The sequence below is a fragment of the Salvelinus alpinus genome, chromosome 5 (genome assembly GCF_045679555.1).
Source record: "Salvelinus alpinus chromosome 5, SLU_Salpinus.1, whole genome shotgun sequence".
Lineage (NCBI taxonomy): Eukaryota > Metazoa > Chordata > Actinopteri > Salmoniformes > Salmonidae > Salvelinus > Salvelinus alpinus.
In genome coordinates, this window is record NC_092090.1 from 37,963,520 (window position 1) to 37,987,552 (window position 24,033).

General features: G+C 42.6%; 1 protein-coding gene across 3 annotated transcripts; it reads right to left on the reverse strand.

The window, feature by feature from the left end:
• Positions 1-222: 222 nt before the first annotated feature.
• Positions 223-24,025, reverse strand: LOC139576053 (myotubularin-related protein 10-like). 3 transcript variants are annotated; one of them, XM_071401680.1, is made up of 16 exons: positions 23,328-24,025; positions 22,955-23,015; positions 15,442-15,578; positions 14,354-14,426; positions 10,811-10,953; positions 6,218-6,311; positions 5,763-5,910; positions 5,312-5,399; positions 4,965-5,053; positions 4,558-4,688; positions 4,322-4,391; positions 3,908-3,978; positions 3,591-3,763; positions 3,125-3,295; positions 2,801-2,983; positions 223-2,506 (listed from the first exon to the last, which is right to left on the reverse strand). In XM_071401680.1, exons 1-16 carry the CDS (start codon positions 23,397-23,399, stop codon positions 1,892-1,894), a joined length of 2,319 nt encoding a protein of 772 aa, XP_071257781.1. In that variant the 5' UTR covers positions 23,400-24,025; the 3' UTR covers positions 223-1,891. The 3 variants fall into 3 exon arrangements, with proteins under 3 accessions (XP_071257781.1, XP_071257782.1, XP_071257783.1); XM_071401681.1 differs by having other exon boundaries at positions 23,178-24,025; XM_071401682.1 differs by lacking the exon at positions 23,328-24,025 and having other exon boundaries at positions 15,429-15,578.
• Between the last annotated feature and the right edge of the window lie 8 nt (positions 24,026-24,033).

The window sequence follows — 24,033 nt, forward strand, 5'->3', positions numbered from 1 at the left end:
GCATATAACATGGTTAATATATTAATTTGAATATCATGTGAATATTTTCAGTTTCCCTCATAAATCTGTGTTGCAGACATTGCTAATCGTTTCATTTTGACAGCTTTGCAATCCAGCCCAGTCACAAGCGTTGCAGCCATTTTATTGGGTGTCTGTGAAATACTGAGTACAAGAGTTTTCACACATATCTCCCCCCCATAACAAAAAACAATGACAACTTCAAAAATTGTTAGCATTTTTATTTGCTCTAAGTTACTTAACATTGAAATTTGGCCTTACAGCTGTGATCTCCTGTGGTCAGAGTGTTGACAGTGCTTTTGCACTTCAGAACCCTCAATTTTCCAACAAGTGTTCTGCAAGCATTAAATGTGTATCTCCAAACTTGACCTAACACATTGACACTCCACAGAGCACAAAGGTACAACATAACATTAATCCCAACATGGTACTTCAGATCAAGCACTTACATTTGGCTTCCAGATGCAGCTTTTGAAGTACTCAGTCTCTCCTAATGTCATTACTCTCGGTGTAACAACATGCATAGTAGAATAAGTGATAGAAGTGAACCGGTACATTGAACACAGTAAGTAACCCAAATTTCCATCTAAAAAGGAATTTCCTACATTCCTGTTTTAGACCATTTGCATAACTGAATAAATATGTGCACTGTTGATCAATATCAAATTGTGTTAAATGAAGAGCACAATTGTTATACAATAACAGTGCTGAGTGCACCAATGGTGTGAATTAGTGGTAAACTAAAACAAGGGCTGTGCATTCATGGAATATAAACTAAAAGTAGGGTCTAAAAATCAGTAAGTACCATAATTAGAAAATAGTCAAATAAGTAATTTCAAGCAATAAAACTGTACATTATTTGCCAATATTATTTTCACCTTCTCAGAACTCAAACAACCATCACCATTACCAGTAGTTATTTCATACAGCTTTACTTCATATTTGGGATTTGTCTTGTTAATATCAGGTGAAGGAGCAATGAGGGCTCATTAGAAAAAAGAGATTCCAACTGTTTACATGTCTCCACTTCAAACCCACTCTGAAACACATCACCTGACTATGGTGAATAGACATGCCGATTGTCTGAGCATCAGTTCAGGCGGCGTCCAGCCATTAGCAGCATCAGTTCAGGCTGTGTGGGTGTACAGTAATGATAGGACAGGTATCCAGCCTGCCCAGCAGTTCTTTACTGCCCACAGCTCCAAATCATACATGTCCAGAAACTAATGCATTTCAATGCCAAAGACATCAAGGGAAAAGTTGATTGATGAATGTCCACAAATGTATTGTCTCGAACGGTGAAGACATTTTCCAGTGCCAGTTCCCTGGCATTTTATTGGTGTGTTGTGTGATTGAAGATAATTTCCTGCAAGAAGGCCTAATAGTAAATAGCCCTGTCTGTCCTTCTCCTTTCACTATTCATGATTTGGTTATTATTCATTCTAGAAATAATGCAGTACCTTACCAGAAGGTCTCTAGAAATACAACTAAACTATATTAAGTGATACAAATAAAGCGATAAGTGTCTACCACAGATTTAACTCCTCCTCATAACTCCTTTTTTCCTTCGCAAAGTGTCATCAGCACTACATCAATGTCACTACAAAATCATATTCCACTAACATTCTTCTACATACTCAACTGAATCTAAAACTAGAAAGTGAAACTGGAAATCAAAATTGACTTCCTACAGAGAGCAACCCTGGCAAACCCCTGAAGAAATGTGCGATTTAAGCAAAGATGAATAATCTTGTGCAAAAACAAACAGCCACATCACCACATTCAACTGAGCTAGCCTCTGGCCTCTAGCATGATAGGACATCCCTTCTGGACTCTAAGCACTGATTTGAGTGAGAACTTTAGCCACGGGACCTCAGAGTGCCTCATTGGCCAGAGTTTCAGTGGAGAGCCATATCTTTGCCCCGTTCAGGAACTTGCTGAGAGGAGTGCCCAGGATGCTGCGGCGGCACATGTTCCCCACGGGAGAAAAGGGGAAGGAGGAGCTGAGGTACTCTGGAGTTGAAGAGGGCTCGTGGGTGGAACCGGCCTTAAAGTACATCCTGCTGTGGTCTGATGGGGGGGCGCTGGGGTTGGAGGTCGGGGTGCTGCCCCCCTTGTACTGGCGTAGCTGGCTCTGCAGCTTCTCTACCTCATCAGCCAGCTGGGAGAGCTTGTGGTATGCGGTTACAGGGCCGCCCTTGGGGATGCTGGCTTCAGGGACCCAGCGCAGGAAGTAGAGCCTCCACAGGGCCAGGTGTGAAGGCAGGAGCTGGGGGATGAGCATCCCCTGTAGGTCTGCGGGCCGGGAGACCCAGTCCCTGAAGAAGCGCTCTGTTGGGCTCTCCACCACTTCTCTGATCTGGGAGAAGTCTGGTTTGAGCCGCGGCACCAGGGAGTTCCGCCTGGTCAGGGTGAGGCTGTCATGGCCGTCCATCAGAATGTTCCTCAGGGAAGAGGGCATCCCTCGGAGTGTAGAACTGTAGTTTTTCTGGACGAGAAAGGAACACACACTCATTTACAAGTTATTTCATTTAGAATTTAGAATGTACATACATGTAGATGGTGTTGATTTTACTTTGATGGACATGACATTTTGATCTTCATGAATTCAGGTTATTTCCAGGCATCTGGGACTGTCCCTAGATAGTCTTGCATAGCTATTCTTGCAAAGCTCCCTAATTTACTCATCTAGAATTTAATTGTACTTATCCTGTTAAGGGGTAGTTGACAACTCTCTTTCATTGTATTCATTTGCATTCTCAAACAAAGAGAGCAAACTGACCTTGGTGCGTCTGAAGGACTTCACTGTTCCATTCTGAACACAGGTGGCACCTTTTCCAACATACATGGGGTTGTTGAAGAGGGCCTGGTCTTTGGGGGTGAACTGCTGTGACCAGTCCCAGACAGGGGGGAAACGCAGGGCCTTCTCCTCCCCCAGAGGGATGCACTTACTCTTAGCAAAATCCTGTGGAGGAGGACAGTTAAGGTTACTAATACTGCACACAGCTGCACACAGATGCGTTGACAGAGTTGAATACAACCGCAACTATGTTGTTAAGGGGGAACCTCCTGTGTTTGTGGCTTTTTGTGTGTGTGAGCTCCTCACCATGCTGTTCTCAGTGCGCTGCTGGGGACAGTTGAAGAGGAAGGTGCTGAAGACAGGGATCCACATGCTGTCACTGAGCACAGTCAGGTATGTCTCAGTGAACTCAAAGGCTGCTGGGTACTGATTTATAATCTGCCACACACAGTCCAGGAACAGCTGGAACAGAGGAGACTGAGGGGATGGAGGAGAGGAAGAGGGGGAAAGGTAGAGAATATTGTGATTAAGGGCGGCAGGTAGTCTAGCGATTAAAACCGTTCGGCCAGTAATCAAAAGGTTGCTGGTTTGACTCCCTGAGCCGATTAGATGAACAATCTGTTGATGTGCCCTTGAGCATGGCACTTATCCTGAGCGACTTACAGGAACAATTAAGGTTAAGAGTGTTTGCTAAATGACTAAAATCCCTGGGCACAAAAACAATGACAACATTTCAAAGTACATCTCCATGTCAAGTATGCAAATAGACTACCTCCTCTTTGTCATTCTTCTTCAAATGGTTGCACCGGTCGAGGAAGCGATGGCCAGCCATCACCCACTCCTTCTGCACCAGGCTCTGGAAGCCAGTGAGGCTACGGAAGTGAGGGTCCAGCATCAGTTGTACCAGAGAGGACACCACACAGCTCAGGTCCCTGTCTTCTTCCTCTGGAGAGAGAAGAGAGGCGAAAGAGAGAAGAGAGAAAGAAAAGAAGAGAGAAATACAGGTCAGAGACAGACAGACAAACAGAGGGGGAACTATACTTATACAGGAAACAGACAACTAAAGGACAAAACCATGTATTTCGTTACCTTGCAGAATGACAGACACATGTTTTCCCTCCAGCAAGTAGACTACCTCGGCTGAATGCTTCAGGAAGGTCCTGGAGCCAGGAATATGAAAGGATACAGTTGACTTTACTCTAGGTACAAATATGTAACATTTACACATACATCTTAAGTACGACATTCATTAACTCTGACCAAAAGTTAAGTCCAACCAAAATGATCCTATACTTGTTCATGAAATATTACCACTATTAAAAAATGTAAATAAAAGGACTAATATATATACCAGATGGTAGAGAGAGAACCAGCAGGAGCGTCTGTCAATGCTAGTACTTTTCTAAATTAAACTTCATGCAGGACAGGACAGCGGCAATGCCAGTGCAAACAGCATGGTGAGCCAACCTGCAGGGCCAGTGGCGTCTAAATATTTGTACATACCTGACATACTCCAGCCATCGAGAGCTTTCCATGGACGACAGCCACTTCTCCTCAGACTCCTCAAAGGGCTCTGCACACAAACAAACACACAGTCAAACATCCCAAGAGCTTTCAGAATCCCTAAGAGCAGCAATAAAAGCCTAAGAACAACAAAGTGCCTTCATAAAAAAATGAATTAAGCAACAAATAGATCACAACATTAATTTGATTGATTGATTTCAATTCCTCCGACTTACCGATGACACAGATCTGCCGCACTTTGACAAAGGCAGCCTGGATGTCCTGGATGTTGGGCAGGTTCTTGTCCAGGTCGGACTTGAGGACGTCACTGCGCTGTGGGTGGCTCTTTGTTATGGCACTACAGATCCTACCACAGCACAGAGCAGGAAAAGACTGTTGGAAATGTTCTTAACAGCACTACTTATTTGACAAGCAGTTTATTTACTTCTCTTTGGTACTGCGAGTCTGGACAGAATAGTTTGGCAATCTCACTTGTCAGTTATGCCAAAATAACAAATCACAGTGCTGACATAATAATCACACTATTTGAAAGGAAATTGAAAACAGATGATTGTAGTAAACAATATGAAAACGTCAACAAATATAAATGGATTCATTGATATTCTATTCAGTCTTATTATACCTCTGGTCCAGCTTCCTCTGCTGCAGTGGGTCACTGATGCTGGCCATGCGCACCAGGGCACTCCCGTTGGGGTGATTCCAGCACCACAACTAAGGGAAACACACACAAACACATACCACCGTGTCATGTTTCAGCAGTCACACACAAACAGTCCCCCTTGTTCTCTCACTTACAAACACTCCCATATGCTCAAATGCATAGTCACTCCTCTCAAAGCACTTAACAAATCAGAGTCACTAATACTTGATAGAAACAGTCGGTCTAGGGAATTCTGTCTAAAACAGCAAGAAAGGCTTTTATTAGGCAAAAGCTGTTGTTTTTTGGGATGAAAGAGGCTGGCCACTCACAGGTATGCGGTGAGCAGTGAAAAAACATAAGTACTGCTTCAGGTCTTGATCCGCCAGGGACACTGGGACCACAAAGTACTCTGGGAGACTGGACAGAGAAATATAAGAGGGAAATATGCATAACAGAGATTTGATGTCACTGAGTCGGGCGTCATATTAGCCACAGCAGATTCTGAATGGTTCACCACAATATGAAAATAAATAACTCAAAATCTGTGGCAGCAAGTGAAGCAATTACTACATTTCCATCTCCACAAAGATTATATTATATAAAGTGTCAATGGAAGCCATTACCTAAGTGTGTTACATAAAGTATTACCATTCTGCCTGATGAGGATTATGACACTAATGAGCTATGTTAATCATAATCCAAATTTAGAAAATGAGCTCAAGGCCTGCAGTAACCCTCCCTCCCCCTCATCCCCACTCCTCTAAACTATGTGGGCCCCACCTGGATGAGACGATGTAGCCCTCGTTGATGGAGCACACCCTCCACTCTGCTGCACCTGTTCTCTTGATCTCTCTGTCCCATTCAGAGGGCCGGTCAAACAGGGGCATCTGCAGTCCTCCTCCGGGATCTACGCCATTAACTCGCTCCCCTGCACATGTAGCAGTGAGTTCTTGCTAATTAAAGACACACCTGCTTGCTGTATTTCCTTCAACTCAAACATTGCAACAATTGTAAATATCTGTTGATGCCCCAGTGTTCCAACGAAACTCAATTGATCACATTGTTCTGTTAACAGTGTATTCAGCATGTTTTCCCTTAGGTTTCTCACACGTCAAGACATGTACAGTGGGGATGCTATTGATAGCTAGAACAGTTTGGCAGGCCACAGGGAATAAGGGTGTGTCAAAGCCTTTTCACTCAGAACCAGATGATTAAGCAATGTACTGTATACTTACCCAGGGATCCATAGTATTGCTTCCCTACGTACTCGAAGCCAAACAGCAGCTGGGGATCAGCGGGCTGGGAGTAGTGAGCGATGGCCAGGCAAACCTTAAATCAAAGGGTGGGGCAAACAGATGACTTCAAAAAGGAAGGAACTGAATAGGTCCAGGCAAATATACAGTACATACAGTGCCTTTGGAAATATTCAGACCCCTTGACTTTTTCCACATTTTGTTACGTTACAGCCTTATTCTAAAATGGAAAACATTCATATTTTTTCCTCGGCAATCTATCATATATCTACATAGTTTATAATTGGCTCTTTCATCCCCCTCCTCTCCCCTGTAACTATTCCCCAGGTCGTTGCTGCAAATGAGAACGTGTTCTCAGTCAACTTACCTGGTAAAATAACGGTAAAATAAAAAAATTAAAAAAAACATACAAACCCCATAATGACAAAGTAAAACATGTTTAGATTTCTTTGCAAATGTATTAAAAATAAAAGAGAGAAATATATATATTTTTTAATTTGCTAAGATTTCTAAAAACGTGTTTTTGCTTTGTCATTATGGGGTATTGTGTTAACTACCTGTAGCTCAGGCCCTGAAGATAGAACATGCATATTCGTGGTACCATTTGAAAGGAAACACTTTGAAGTTTATGGAAATGTGAAAGGAATGTAGTAGAATATAACAACACAATAGATCTGGTAAAGATAATACAAAGAAAAAAACAACCATTATTTTGTATTTTTTTGTACAATCATCTTTGAAATGCAAGAGAAAGGCCATAATGTATTATTCCAGCCCAGGTGCAATTTTGATTTTGGCCACTTGATGGCATCAGTGTATGTGCAAAGTTTTAGACTGACCCAGTGAACCATTGCATATATGTTCAAAATGTTGTATCAAGACTGCCCAAATGTGCCTAATTTGTTTATTAATAACTTTTCATGTTCAAAATTGTGCACTCTCCTCAAACAATAGCATGGTATTCTTTCACTGTAATAGCTACTGTAAATTGGACAGAGCAGTTAGATTAACAAGAATGTAAGCTTTCTGCCAATATCAGATATGTCTATGTCCTGGGAAATGTTCTTGTTACTTACAACCTCATGCTAATCGCATTAGCCTACGTTAGCTCAACCGTCCCACACCGATCCCGAAGAAGTTTTAAGATTGTTGAGGGGGAAAAAAACAATTTAATACATTTTAGAATAAGGCTGTAACATTACATAAAATGTGGAAAAAGTCAAGGGGTCTGAATACTTTCCGAATGCACTGTAGGGCCTAGTTATACGAGCCTGGAAGTTTTCCTTTGCTGCTTTTTGACTGTAACACCAGAGTATATGCCTTTATATTATACTAGGGAAATTGTTTCCATAGCTAAGGCTGGCAATGAGGACTAGTGAAGAGCAGAATAAACAACCTCTGAAGAATCAAAACTGTTGCTTTGTGAGGTGTTAAAGTTCATTGTAAACCATTGTTATGTAAATGCAGGATGAAAAGTAGCAGTGGCCTGGCTTTGGCCCCAGGTGAGAGCAGATCTGCCGGAGCCATGGCCCAATGAGACATGGGTGCCGGCACACATAGATGGAAACAGAAAAGTCTTAAGACTTTTGGGTAAAACACTGCGGTAAATCCTGTATGGAAATGCACCACTTGTCAGGTCAGGGAGTCTGGAAAATCTCCTGGCCCCAACAATACAATCTAAGGGAGATGGTCTGCTAGAATCTTTAAGATGTGACGGCAGATACTTCTGTACTGTGAATGGACAGGTTTCAGTGACTCCATAGGATACGCGGTCCCATTTCAATGAGTTGTGTCTTTGAAATGCACTTTGAGGCACGTTCTGGCTGCCTCGGAGTCTGCTGACCACGGCCAGAGTGTTTTTCTGTTCACCTTTTACAGGAGTTGTTTTTATTCATTTGGAGGTGATGCTTTTATTGGCTAAAGACTCAGGAACCTGCTTGGCAACTTTCAATAACACTTCAAGCTGTGCCTTGGCTACAAGGGGCCTCTACCTTTACTACAAGATCCCACCATTTAAAAAGCAGAATGTATTATTTAGCCCAGACATTCTCAACTGCTGAGGCACTAAGTCATGTTTTCTGCACCTTGAAGGGTAGATAGTATTCCTGTGTGAGAGTACTATGAAGAGTCAAATAGATTGTCAACCTTGAATTTGACCATTAATAAAAACACAAGTAATTTCACCACGTGCTGTATTTCATTTTAAGTGAGTGACGAAGACATTCATTTATGTCTCACTATTTCTAATAAAAGGCAAACGTTGAAAAGCAAGGGAAAACATTTGAAAGACTTCAACCATTGAACCATACTCATGTATTTGTAAGTGTGCCTTGGGACTATCTGGGAAGCTAAGTTGCGCCAAGCATTCAGACTTAAGCGTGGCAGCCAGGATTTCATTTAAGTGAAACCTAGGAAAGCAAAACTTAGCAGAAGGCCTATTTCTATTGGGATAGAGGGCTGAGTCTGGCGTTTGGAGCTTTCCATCAGTGGCAGTTGCATAGAATTACACAATGCTGTCCATTCATTGGAGGAGCTGCGACCAAAATACAGGACACAAGGAAGGAACTTGGAAGGAACTTGTGTGTGTGTGTGTGTGTGTGTGTGTGTGTGTGTGTGTGTGTGTGTGTGTGTGTGTGTGTATGTATGTATGTGTGTATATTTGAGAGACTGCTCCCAACTCTGTAAATTCCTTTGGTATAATAAGCTATTATAGAATGGCTTCATTCCATATGTCACAAACAAAAACAAGGATCAAGCCCTGGTTTAGCTCCCCACAGTAATTACACTGTGTCCCCATATAGAAATAGGCACAGTGAGTGCAGTTAAATCCCACTCTGTACCATTCCAATACTTACAGCAGAAGCACCCATTCATAAAAAACATCATGTGTAATCAGAAACAACCAGGAGTTACCATTGGACTTTAAAACAGCAGTCATAACAGTGCCCAAGACACAACAAATCAAATTGTCATGGGTTACCAAACCCCCCCCCCCCCCCCAAAAAAAAAATAAAGGGCCCTGGAAGGCAGAGTAGCCAGGTAATGTTAATAGTTACTTCTTAGTTCAATATCTTTCAGGTGTGTGTTGAAGCGCTTCAAGCGCTAGCTCCCCCTTTCTCTGACAAACTGCTCCCATGTGGCATGCACCATGTGCTCTGGCTGGAGATCTAAGGTCACGTGTGTACATAGACGCAGGCTGTCAGGAAGATATACTGAGGTCTGCGGTCTCCCTGCCACGGCCTTGCAGAGGACTCAGGGCTGCTGCTAAGAACTCTTGGAGGCCTTACTCCACATAACACAGAATTCACTTTTGGACCAGAACCTGGGGTGCAACAGCATCTGTGTTTGCAGAGTGATCAGAAACTAGAGGGCTGAATGGATGTTTTGTTCCCTGGTTGTTTTTTGTGGTGACTTTAAAACCTCTCTATCCGGCTTCATATGTTCCAAGGGGCTTGCAGGTTATATCCAGGGTGGCTCCTTCTCCTTCCTACCCGGTTCCTTCTCCGCCCTACCCTGCTCCCTTCTCCCCCCTACCCTGCTCCCTTCTCCCCCCTACCCTGCTCCCTTCTTCCCCCTACCCTGCTCCCTTCTTCCCCCTACCCTGCTCCCTTCTCCCCCATACCCTGCTCCCGGCTCCCCCCTACCCTGCTCCCGGCTCCCCCCTACCCTGCTCCCTCCTACCCGGCTCCCTTCTCCCTCCTACCCGGCTCCCTTCTCCCTCCTACCCGGCTCCCTTCTCACTGCATCACATTGTCTAGCATGAGCTCAACAGGCCCACAGGGCTCGGTAACACTGTATACAGACTTAATTTGTTTATATTGTGTTATTGACTGTACGCTTGTTTATTCCATGTGTAACTCTGTTTTGTTGTTTGTGTCGCACTGCTTTGCTTTATCTTGGCCAGGTCGCGGTTGTAAATGAGAACTTGTTCTCAACTAGCCTACCTGGTTAAATAAAGGTGAAATCAAAATAAAAACTCCAGGTGAATGCTCTTACCAGGCCTGTTTGTTGGCTTTGCTGTCAGAAATAGAAGAGGGGAGAAGAGGAGTGGAGAGGGGAGGAAAGGCACAGAAAGGAGGATACAGGGCAGCCTACATCGCCCCAGAAGGGCCTCCTCAGTGTGTTTGTCAATGGGGTTACCATACACATACAGTCCTGTTTGGTTTTCTGGGAGAGGACATAGCACACATGGCATTTCTACTCATCCAAAATAAAGGATTAACTAGTGTCATTGCCAGCATGTTTGCTCTCATACTCACATAATGGGACTTAATACTGATAATCATGTAGACTAGCAAGAGATGATAAAAAAAAAAAGTTAAATCTGACAGTGGCAGTCTTTTGGAAACAGCTATACTGACAGCAGAGGCATTCCATTCCACAGTGAATTACCAGTGAAATCCTCTTAGAAACTAATCCACTGTAGTGGTGAGGCAGAGTTGAGTTGGAGGATTACCATGCTAGATGGCTGGTATTTAGCCTCAGGTTCAATTCAAGAGTCAACACCATGTAAAATGTATATAGTGTTTATACATCAAAAGTGTCCATTTTGTTCAGAAAGCTTATATCGCAAACCTTCTTGGCGCTTTGAGGCCCAGCCTCGTCAAAGCGGAACCTGATGATTCGGAAGTCCTTGCAGTAAAGGATGAGCTCGGTGGGATTAAACTTCAGCTTCTGGTTGGAACACAGAACCTTCTGCTTCCCCTTAGCATCGTTCACTGAGAGGAACAAAGACAAAACAAAGACCAGTGCTTATTAGGGCTAATGGATATGCAGATAGTAACAGTAGTAGCCTGGTCCCAGGTCTGCAGGCCTAATGTTTTTTAGACGAGTTGGGCTAAAGCACATACAGTACAGATCTGGGACAACACTAGTATAGTGTGGTGTAATGTACATGTGGGCAGCTGAGTGACCAAAGATTCCACAGAAAAACTGATTATCTATGTCACCACAGAGGAAATTCAACCAAGTAAGAAACTGATCCACAAGACCTCAGCTGTATAAAAACGGAACTGAAAATCATCCACAAGACCTCAGCTGTATAAAAACGGAACTGAAAATCATCCACAAGACCTCAGCTGTCTAAAAACAAATGAGGAACCTCATTCTTCATGTTCAGATGACCCTTTATGTGATAATACTCTAAATATACTTATGTTATTCTGAATACAGAATAAACTTCTTCAGAGGTTCCTCGAGTATTACATATGGTAAAACATTTTCCACAAGATTCAACTGTTTATTTCACCCTCTGAAATATACTGAACAGAATTATAAACGCAACATGTAAAGTGTTGGTCCCATGTTTCATGAGCTGAAATAAAATATCCTAGAAATGTTTCATATGCACAAAAAGCTTATTTCTCTCAAACGTTGTACACACATTTGTTTACATCCCTATTAGTGAGCATTTCTCCTTTGCCAAGATAATCCATCCACCTTATCGTCCACCTTATAGGTGGCATATCAAGAAGCTAATTAAACAGCAAGATCATTACACAGGTGCACCTTGTGCTGGGGACAATAAAAGACCACTCTAAAATGTGCAGTTGTGTCACACAACACAATGCCACAGATGTCTCAAGTTGACAGTGTGTGCAATTGGCATGCTGACTGTAGTAATGTTGTCGTGTTAAATTACTTAATTAGACATACTATGCTGTTTTGACTTACATAATTGTCCATTGTTATATGATAGTGTTTTTTCCTTCTGATGCAGGCTTGTTGTCTTGTGGGACAGTTATAAGTCTGGGTTTGCAGATAAGAGCTGGGTGCGACCGCAGTATGTGACATCCCGTTTGTACTATCTGTAGAAACTCCTCTGTATGGAAACTTGCAGGAAAGAACAGACAATGGTGGCAACGTCAGCTATCTACAGAGACAAACTAAACGCCTTTTATATACTATGTTCCCCACCCCTGTTTGCACACATCTGCTAACTGCCACATAAACAAAAAGGTTGAACTTTTCTATAAAAGCTGAGAGCCAACTCTGTTCGTAGAGCTTTCAACTCTGACTATTCTTAGTGATGGTTGATTGCTTCATTTTTGCAAATCATATAATAAAATTGTTGTTTGAAAGAATCTGCAGTCTCTCTTCCTCTGACAATTTGGCGACAAGGACGGGATGGCTAACTCCGTTTGCTGATTGCTCCTGGGGAGACCGAGGTTGCGTTAGACGTGGCAGGGAGCCCCACACTCCGACTAAGCAGCGCAGAAAAGGGACCCGCTCGGGGGGAGCGTCAGTGAGTGGATACGTCATTCAGAACAGACAAAATAAATGTATTGAGTATGTATGTAGTATGCTTATTGGTCTTAAGATACAAATTCATTGATTTGACAAATGTTAAGAAAATGTTGAGCAATGTTATAAAGTAATGACTTCAAATAAGTGGTATAGTCGTTGTGCGTTCTCAATGGTCATTGTTAATTCTTGTTGCCAGCAGCACAGTTACAGTCACCAACACTTTGGATAACCAGCCCTGCTAGGGTGAGTAAAACAGTCAGAGTGAGGTGTTCTCTTATTTGTGTCTGGAAGTAGCTAGCTACTTTACTATTTATATTTTTGACAACTTTTACTACATTCCTAAACAAAAGTATGTACTTTTTACTTCTTACCTTTTCCCTGACACCCAAAAGTACTCGTTACATTTTGAATGCTTAGCAGGACAGGAAAATGGTCTAATTCACACGCTTATCAAGAAAACATCCCTGGTCATCCCTACTGCCTCTGATCTGGCAGACTCACTAAACACATGCTTTATTTGTAAATGATGTCTAAGTGTTAGAGCGTGCCCCTGGCTATCTGTAAATAAATAAAAAACAAGAAGATGGTGCTGTCTGGTTTGCTTAATATAAGGAATTTGAAATGATTCATACTTTTGATATTTTATCAATTACATTTACTTTTGATAGTTAAGTATATTGAAAACCAAATACTTTTAGACTTTTACTAAAGTAGGATTTTACAGGGTGACTTTCTCTTTTACTTAAGTCATTTTCTATTAAGGTATCTTTACTTTTCCTCAAGTATGACAATTGGGAACTTTTTCCACCACTGGTGAAATCCATAGATTAGGGCCAAATTTATTTATTTCAATTCACTGATTTCTTTATATGAACTGTAACTCAGTAAAATCTTGAAATTGTTGCATGTTGCGTTTATATTTTTGTTCAGTATATAATGATCTTAGAACCAGAAGGGGATTATTTGCATGTTTCCATGGCACACCAGAAATCTAGTCTTGGCCTGTGTACCACCACCTGCACACACCTTCACTACCTTACCAGACAAGGATAAGACCTATGCCTCGTCTCGGTTTGTGGTGGGTGGAGCGTTGGGTCAGTGTTTTTGCCAAGCTACGGCTCTCATAAAGGACCTTTGTTGAGGGCGTACTGAGTAGAAAACATTGCTTCATGCTCTATCAGCTCAGCACAACAGCCCCACGCTCCCAGCCATGTCAGCAGAGAGCGAGGCTATGAGTTACACAAACAAGGTTAATCCGGAACAGGCTTTTCAGCCAGGGCCCTCTGTCTGGGCTATGACCTCATCTATGGAGATACTAAAAATGGATCCGTGACCAGGGGGAGCAGGCAGGCAGTCACCAAAACTGGTTAAAGTAAATGGTGTGTGTCAAAAATCAGCCTGGTATCAGCCTAAACACAGAATCTGGGGTCAGCCAGATGGGACGTGATTGGATCTGAGAGATCCGACTGGTCCCTCAGCCATCAGAAAAAATCCATTAATGGGGATTTCAAAGGAGGAGAGCACAACCTGTCCATTGTGCATTCATAGTTCAACAGCTGGGTGTAAATGAAGCATTACAGCTGCAGCGGTCCAAGAAGTGTGGGGGGTCTTACAAAATCCACTATATCGGTCATAAAGACAGAATCGTGGGGGGCAATGCGTTTCATAGGTAATTTATTTTACACAGGCTATAAAATAAAATAAACATTACCTGTCAGGAACCTAAACTGCTCTTTATTTCTGGACTAAAGGGACTGCCAGTGTCATATGAGTAGGCTACTTTCCACTGACAGTTATATTTTGGTGGAGATTGCTGTTTGAGTTTGTTTACGATCTCGTCACCATGGTTAGCATAATAGCACATGGTCTTACCTGTCACCACTTGCTCCACACACGCCAGGGGAACATCGTGCTCTCCAAGCAGACGGTTGGCAACCTGGAACCTCTGAGAGAACAACACAGAGATCAACATGGTGAGGAGTGGAGGTACCTGGGGAAAAAGCACACAATAGTTCCAGGGAGACCAGAGGTTTTAACTGGAGCGGAGTGAGACTGCACCACATGTTATCAACAGCTGAGAGGAGAACATTTGAACCATCTGGAAATGCTCTGCCAGGAACACTGATGATGATACTGTCGTTTTTGTATTTCAGTGAAATATAATGATTAACATGGAATCAGCTGATGAATGGAGATCATTGACAACTTTAGAGCAAATGTGTGAATCTAAAAGTTACCCCATTTGCACTGAAAGGCAAATCCACAATTTTGCCATCAATGAGGACCATTAAGATCAAGGCTGATTTCCAAGAGCAGTGCAATCCTTCCACGAGTTCGATAAACTTTTGTTTTTCAAGTAAACAGATCTGGGATGACTCACTTAAGTTGTTTAAGAGGTGAAGGCATCAAAATATGCTGAACACAAAACAGGTGGTCTAAAAGCACAGGGTGGGAAGTTACATAAAACATCTGCCACTGGAAGAAAGACACCAGTGTCCTACAAACCTTTTTGTTGATGGGTATTTCACAACAGACAACAGGCCTATCCCACATGCTGCTTATCATGTGACAACCTTGACCACACTTTCTCCAATAAACTCAGGTGTGATCATGTAGGGCCAATCCCCCGGAACACAGATTAAGACTAGTCTTGGACTAAAAATACATTTTAATGGAGATTGTCTCGGATTAATCCGTGTCTGGGTAACTGGCCCATAGAGCTACAGTCATTTTTGGGAGAGAGGCACACATAATGTACCACAGGAGGTTGGTGGCACTTTAATTACGGAGGACGGGCTCGTGGTAAAGGCTGGAGCGGAATCAGTGAAATGGTATCAAATACATCAAACACACGGTTTCCATGTGTCTGATGCCATTCCATTCTCGCCGTTCCAGTCATTATTATGAGCCGTCCTCCCCTCAGCAGCCTCCACTGGAGTGCACTCACATTGAAAATATACCTGCTTGGGGAGGGCATCATGGGTGATGAAGGAAACCTTGAAGTTGGTGCATATCAGCTTCCCCCACAGGTCACCATGGCTGCTATCTGCTCCGATGCACTTCCTCACAAAGCTCACTTCGTTCACCACAATCTCGCCTGAGGATGACAAACAGGAAGTAACATGAACCATGACATTTAGGTTTCAAAGAAAAGAGGTAGAAAACATAGTCCTAAAAGGGACAGAAATTGAAGGTGTGAGTGTTAACCACAAAGTTATTTTAAGTCTTACAGCGATGAAACAAAACCTGGGCTGATGGCTGAGTAATATGACATGAATGAAGCTTGGGAAAATGTGCTATGGAAGTGGAATGATCATATACTGAGATGTCTATCTCCTAGTCTCACTCAGGACTCTGCCATTCAGCCAGAGGCATCCTGTTACGCTGCTGGAGAGTGATCTGTGCATTTCTCCTCTCAGGCCCTCGAATTGGCTCTAATGATCCCACCTGGAAATACCTGTCATAGAATAGCTAGACCTCTTCATGACAGAGGAGGTCAACACAACACTCTCTGTTGCCTAACCTATAGGCCTAGTAGCCCGTTGTGAACTCTACTCTTTAACCCCTCTTTGGTTCCAGTAGCACCTCAGGACAAAACACCAACACCCACACCCTAACAACAACCTGGTGTCTGAACCAAAGAGAGTTCCCTCCATTTACAGGACTTTCCTCTCCTCCTCACAAACAGATGTTTTTAATTACCTCCATAGCCCAGATGCACACGGCTCCAAGAGGTATTTATTTTTCAATATAAAAAAGAGCCCATGATGAGTCACATACACTGCTGACTGTTTCTACTCCAGGATCCTTCTCTCTCTCTGGCCATTCAGCGAGAGTTCACAGACTCAGCACATGCACTAAGGGCTTGCCAGGAAAACCCCATGAGCCAGAGAATGGGGATCAGGTGGGCCTAGCTGTCCTCCTCCTGGGAAAACGATCTGCCATTAAGAGAACTGAGAGCTCAGCATAAACTTTTAACTGAGCCCAGCCTCAAACGGACAGAGACCGCTTTGGTTAGTAAGGCTGCTTGATGGATCGAGGTCCTCCTCTCAAGTTTTACATCCAGATCAAAACCCCTCTTCATCAAAGACAGGTCTACCCAGTCCTAAACTAGGCCTTAACTTTCTAGACTAAACCATTCATGTTCTTTTTATTGATGTTGCCGTTTCCTGTGTCACTGAACAAGGACCTAAGAGGTCTGACAGTAATTAGCTCTCAACCTCGCTGGCAACATTGAAGGACATTAATGTTTATGACGAACCATTGTCTCTCTCTTAAACACTTCAAATCTAAACAATGACAAGTTCAATGAATGCAGCTGCTACCTTTGCATAGTGCAAAATTCCTGGCATTTCATGACAGATTAAGCATGAATTTACCATTGCATGAAGTGAAGACCTAAAGTAGTAGACACTGTAAGATAGACTAGATCATGAATGCAGTGCAGTGGTGATTCCCTTTCGTTTTATAATCGCGGCAGTATGGTTGAGTGACACTGCAGCATCGCTAGACTATAACAGCTGGAGCTGCTTTGCAGAGGGTTACCGTAGGCCAGGCAGCGAACAGCCAAAGAGAACCAGGCCCAGCACTGTAAACAGGATCATCACATGTCAAAAGTACAGTTTTTCCCTCAGTCAGCATGAGTTTAACCCATTCAGCCCAGCTGTAATCTGTCACTTTCTATTTAGCTGGTTTCTTTTGATACAATCGTTCAGATTAAACACTGCATTTTCTATGAGAAAATTAGAGCCTGACCGTACATTGAAATTAGAGCCTGACCGTGCAATCAAAATAGAGCCGGAACGTGCATTCAAATTAGAGCCTGACCGTACATTGAAATTAGAGCCTGACCGTACATTGAAATTAGAGCCTGACCGTACATTGAAATTAGAGCCTGACCGTACATTGAAATTAGAGCCTGACCGTACATTGAAATTAGAGCCTGACCGTACATTGAAATTAGAGCCTGACCGTACATTGAAATTAGAGCCTGACCGTACATTCAAAATAGAGATTGACCGTACATTTACAGTTGAAGTCAGAAGTTGACATACACTTAGGTTGGAGTCATTAAAACTCGTTTTTCAACCACTCCACAAATTTCTTGTTAACAAACTATAGTTTGGGCAAGTGGGTTAGGACATCTACTTTGTGCATGACACAAGTAATTTTTCCAACAATTGTTTACAGACAGATTATTTCACTTATAATTGACTGTTTCACAATTCCAGTGGATCAGGAGTTTACATACACTAAGTTGACTGTGCCTTTAAACAGCTTGGAAAATTCCAGAAAATTATGTCATGGCTTTAGAAGCTTCTGATAGGCTAATTGACATAATTTGAGTCAATTGGAGGTGTACCTGTGGATGTATTTCAAGGCCTACCCTCAAACTGAGTGCCTCTTTGCTTGACATCATGGGATAATCAAAAGAAATCAGCCAAGACCTCAGAAATACAATTGTAGACCTCCACAAGTCTGGTTCATCCTTGGGAGCAATTTCCAAACGCCTGAAGGTACCACGTTCATCTGTACTAACAATAGTATGCAAGTATAAACGCCATGGGACCACACAGCCGTCATACCGCTCAGGAAGGAGACACTTTCTGTCTCCTAGAGATGAACGTACTTTGGTGCGAAAAGTGCAAATCAATCCCAGAACAACAGCAAAGGACCTTGTGAAGATGCTGGAGGAAATAGGCACAAAAGTATCTATATCCACAGTAAAACGAGTCCTATATCGACATAACCTGAAAGGCCGCTCAGCAAGGAAGAAGCCACTGCTTCAAAACCGCCAGACAAAAGTCAGACTACGGTTTGCAACTGCACATGGGAACAAAGACCGTGCTTTTTGGAGAAATGTCCTATGGTCTGATGAAACAAAAATAGAACTGTTTGGCCACAATGACCATCGTTATGTTTGGAGAAAAAGGGGGAGGTTTGCAAGCCGAAGAACACCATCCCAACCGTAAAGCACGGGGGTGGCAGCTTCATGTTGTGGGAGTGCTTTGCTGCAGGAGGGACTGGTGCACTTCACAAAATAGATGGCTTCATGAGGGAGGAAAATTATGTGGATATGTTGAAGCAACATCTCAAGACCTCAGTCAGGAAGTTAAAGCTTGGTTGCAAATGGATCTTCCAAATGGACAATGACCCCAAGCATACTTCTGAAGTTGTGGCAAAATGGCATAAGAACAACAAAGTCAAGGTATTGGTGTGGCCTTCACAAAGCCCTGACCTCAATCATATAGAAAATGTGTGGGCAGGACTGAAAAAGAGTGTGCGAGCAAGGAGCCCTACAAACCTGACTCAGTTACACCAGCTCTGTCAGGAGGAATGGGCCAAAATTCACCCAACTTATTGTGGGAAGCTTGTGGAAGGCTACCCGAAACGTTTGACCCAAGTTAAACAATTTAATGGCAATGCTACCAAATACTAATTGAGTGTATGTAAACTTCTGACCCACTGGGAATGTGATGAAAGAAATAAACGCTGAAATAAATCCTTCTCTCTACTATTATTCTGACATTTCACATTCTTAAAATAAAGTGGTGATCCTAACTGACCTAAGACAGGGAATTTTACTAGGATTAAATGTCAGGAATTGTGAAAAACTGAGTTTAAATGTATTTGGCTAAGGTGAATGTAAACTTCCGACTTCAACTGTATATACACATGGAGTACACGGTGCAATGAAATGCTGACTTGCAGGTGAATCTTGCACTGTGTAGGCTACTCCTTGTAGATGACGAATAAACAAATGTGAACATGTTACTTATGAATTACGCCCAAGGCTAGGCCTATTTGTTCTTGCCTGTATTCCATGTTAAACATTGTTTACAAGCTACATTATATCACCCATGTCACTGCATCACAAGTTGTTTAACGTATGCACAAGAATGTAACAATAACACTTTATGGCCTGTGAGTCTTATTGAAGATGAGGAGTGGGTATAGTAGGGTGGAGTTCTACTGTTATGTTTCACAGCATGGATTAAGATCAGACAAGGAACAGAGAGAGAGACTGAAGAAATAGGTTGTCACTCTTTAATTGTGGGACCAGTCAGCAACCGCCCACCATCACTACTGTGTTTACTTCCAAAGCTGGGTCTAATAATCTGCTGGCTTGATGAGTTAACAACTCTTTTGTTGTTGACAAAAGTACAGTACTGCCTGGACTGCAACTCTGCCAGTAAGTAACCTGGGTTACCACAACATCTAACAAACAGTACTGTGGTCATGTCATCAACCGCTTACATCATAGCACTCTCTGTTTATCACAGAGTTGGCTACTTTCAGTGCCTATTCAGATAAATGTCAGTTGGCCAAGGTCATGGTCTATCATGTGACCAGAGGTAACACAGATTGAGAACAATCACAAGGCCTATCCTGTGTGTGATTGGCATGTCAAAAACATGTATATCATGTAATCATACTGGAGGAAACAAACACTTCTTTGGATGAGGTTCTCCAAAGCAAAAAGCAAAAGCAAAACCTAAATCAAATAGGGCTATTCATGTGATCACACCTGCCAACTGACCCAACCTGGCTTTGCTTCCTGGGATTTTGTAGCTTTCAAAGCAGGCCAAATGTGTTTGTGTACAGCACCTAGCAGACCAGATCACAGTTTGGACATCTGGTGGCGAGGGACAGGCTCAGAGACCCAACATGGTCTCTGTATACAGTGATTATCACAATCCTCTGAGTCACACAAGACTAGGGAGAAATGCCTCAGTCACAACACAAAGATGGCAGTTAAAGGGACAGATATGCTTCAGCGATCCACCTGTACAATAGTAGAGTACAGTGCGCCAGTAACACCATCACATTGCTGATGGATAGCGACAGTACACGTCATTTTGAGAAACTCATGACTTTGCCCATATTAGCCTAGCTTGTGTGATTAACGGAGCAGAACTCATGTGATGACAAAATAAGTGGTGAAGAGAGACTGAGGACAGTAGGAGTATGTGGGCCAGAGAGGTGAGAATGTGTTTGGGAGTACAGAGAGTTAGCTTTGCCTCATGCAAACACCACTGCCAGGCACATTTTTCCACCGCCTAAGGAGAGGCCTCAGCTCACATTCTCCTACTGAGAAAACAACAGCGGGACATCTATTACAGTACCTGTCTAACTATCATTACAGATGCCTACAGTTCAGAGGAACGTGTGTCATAAAGGTGACAGTGTGTCAGCAAGGAGCCTAAACAAAACAGTCAATGTTGGTCATCTATGTTTGGACACCCACACACACACACTCCAGAAACACAGGTCACATACAAAGAGAGAGAGAGTAAGAGAGAGAGAGTGTGGGGGATGAGAGAACTAGGCCTAGAGGAGGAGAAAAATAAAAACATTCAGAGAGAAGAGGGAGAAACCCAACCAGACAGTTCACTAATTAGAGGTGGGCAGCCAGCAAAGGATCCAGCCAGGGATGATGAGAGAATCTGAGGAGGACAGAGAGATAAACAGAGAGCTACAGAAATTAAGGGAGGAGGACAGATGAACAGAGAGAGAGGGGAAGATAGAAGAGAGAGGAGGACAGTTGAGATGATTTGTTGAGATGAGTTAGCCCCACTGTGGTCCTCTGTCTGGTCAGTTTGGTGTGCACTTGAATGGATCATTCAAACAGAGACCCCTTTGAATGGGTCATATTCAAGTCGCATAGCAACACTACCGAGGAGCTGGGAGGCCCACAAATAAAGCCAAAGTCTCTCCATTCAGGGCCACCCTCACAGAGCCATGAACTAAAGATCAGAACATAGACCATAGTGTAAAATCAAACCTGAGATTCAATGTAGGCTAAACTGTTCGTAGTCCAGTTGAGGGAGAGGAGGTGACTATCGTATTTTGTAAAGCAAGGCCAGGTGGCACTGCGTGAGTGCATCATGTTTACTTTCACTGCCAGCATTCATTGAAACACACTGGCAGAACCCAGCAATAACAATAGCTAAACCTCCAGCCAAGGAACAACCAGTAACCCTCTATAAAACAAACCAGCGTCTTAAAATAAGCAGCTGAAATAGATGAGGGTAAAACTATACAACCAAAGCAAGGCTACACAGGGTGACAGTTTTACTCACATATGCGCCTAAATATTGCCGTGCAATGTAAAAAGAAAAAGAAGGATTCTAGTTTTATTACAACAAATATTAGTCATTGTGCTCCTAAATGTATTTGTGTACGCAAACATTTTCCAATTTAAGTCAGTGTAAAGCCATGCAAAGCAGAGAAAATAGAAATAAAGTGCAAGAGGGAAATTTTGTTATTATTTCAGCAGCGTAAGTAAAACCAGGCAAGGCGCATCTATTTTAGAATGAAGGAAGGTCCATCCTCTGTTGCTTAATTATAAGGAGTGAACGCCTCAAAGGGAAATTCGTCCAACAGCACAACCTCTGATTCACAACTTGTCCTCAGACTCAGATATAGGCCTAATGACACTTCAAGGTTATACGGTCAAGTGTTTCTCAATCTTGCTCCAATATATCAGTGAGCTTCCGCCTCCATAACAGCCATGAATGAACCGAAATGCTTAAGAATGTTGTTGGCTTTTTTCAACAATAGTTTATGGGGGGCAACATGAATTGAGTGGAGGGTCATGGCCCCTCCCTGTACACAGATTGATGAGTGGTGAGTAGACACATAAATAGACTTTTCATTATTTACATTCTCTTTAAATGTCTCCTTGTTTATCTTAATACACTGGAGCAAAATGTAATATGGAGAGGTTGGGTGTCAGTTTAGCTCACACACAAACACTGCCAACTTAATGGGAAAAAAGTAAACAACCCTGAGGCCCTGCCACGCATTAAAAATTCAAAGTTGCAGAGAAAAACACACAAAAGGCGAGAAATAGTTTTCAGTGAATGGTGCTCTGTGAACAGGAAATACCCTTGTGAATCTCTTATTGTAACCTCCTTAAGACAGTCATTAACCAACTCGCATCCTCTCTGAGCTGGGATTTGACTGAAAAATCAGGAGGCATATCTGACACAGCCCATTGTTAACTAAGGCTAAATTATGCAGAGTTAGTTGCAGTGATGAAAAGGGGGCCAGGCAGGCACTGCATTGTCATGGTGACTTGAGACAGCCCAGAGCGAACAGACTTTCAGTTGGATGAGATTACCACAGCCTAATGATGCGACAATAAGGGATGCCAAAGACCTGTGGGGAAAACCACAAGTCAGGTGCACTGACAGAGAACACATTCATACAAGAAATTACATTTAGCTGAAGAGATATGGGAGTTTTCACTGGCTGGTCATTGAAATATCAGTCATCTTCTACCTTAGCATGAGAAGAAAGACTATAGCTGGATGAGGTCAGCCTTTACTGGTTATTTTTCAGGAGCGGGATATTTTGATGGGTGGTTTAATTTATGTAGCCTCTACATACTCATAACATAGTTGTTATTTACAAATAGAACAGTCAGAAACAACAAGCTAGCTGTGGCAGAGGGAACTGTAAACTCACCTGGAAGTAACTTGGCCTCTAACTTCTTGATAGGTGGCTGTGGAGTTTTTTTCAGATCAGTCTGCATGAAATATAAAACAGTCTATAATAAGCAACCTACATGATGCACAACATATAGCTAGTGAATTGAACAAGTAATCCTAGCTAGCTAACTACTCAGTAATAGCAAGTAACTGTTAGTATACCGAGGACAGAACTTTGCTAGTCAACTAAGGTTACTCACCTGTACAGGCAGAAGGTAGGATTTAAAGGTTGGTTTCAAGGGCTTCACAGAAAACATTATTAATAGCTTGAGTCCAATAACTAAAGATGATTAATGGATACTTCCAAGATTTCAGTGAGAAAAGAATGTCAAACGTTAACAAACTTGTACCTTGGCTAGCACAATAACAACAGCTAAAAAATAAACTGCTGAAAATGTGAAGTAGTCAACAATACAGTCCATTTTTCGAGATAGATTTCCCCATTTGGATCAGGCCGGGATAGCTTGCTGGGTATCTCCTTTCGTTTCGTGTCAACACAGATGCTGTTCTGGCGAGCTCTGGTTGTCCTCCTCGTGAACAAGTTACTAGTAGCCAGCTAGCCTTGTAGTTAGCTGCTAGCAAGCAACTTTTACTTCGTCAAACAACCTAGCTAGTTTTAGCTAACTAGCAAGCATTACATTCGCAAAACTTTGCGAACGCCTAGCTGCAGACCGTGAGTTAATTCACTAATTTACTGGAGAAGAACTCCACAACGTAAACCCTGCAGGCATACATCAGTGATAACTTTCGTATTTAGCTAACAGCATTATATCCAAGGCTTTGCTATCCTTTTTGCTATGGACACAACGGCCATGTTTACATTCGGGAGGAGACAGACAGGGGAGGAGCATCGGTCTATGTTGCACCCCCAAGCACAGATCTGGGACCAGCTGTAACTGACTCCTGTTCAGATTTAAGATACAAAACGGTGAAAAAATAAATTTAAGGGCTTTTGACCTACAACGGAGGGTAGGGAGGGCCCCAGAAAGTGCTATGTCTTACTCTCTTGATTCCTCAAGCATCGTCTAGTCCATTCATTTATGTCTATTTAAGACA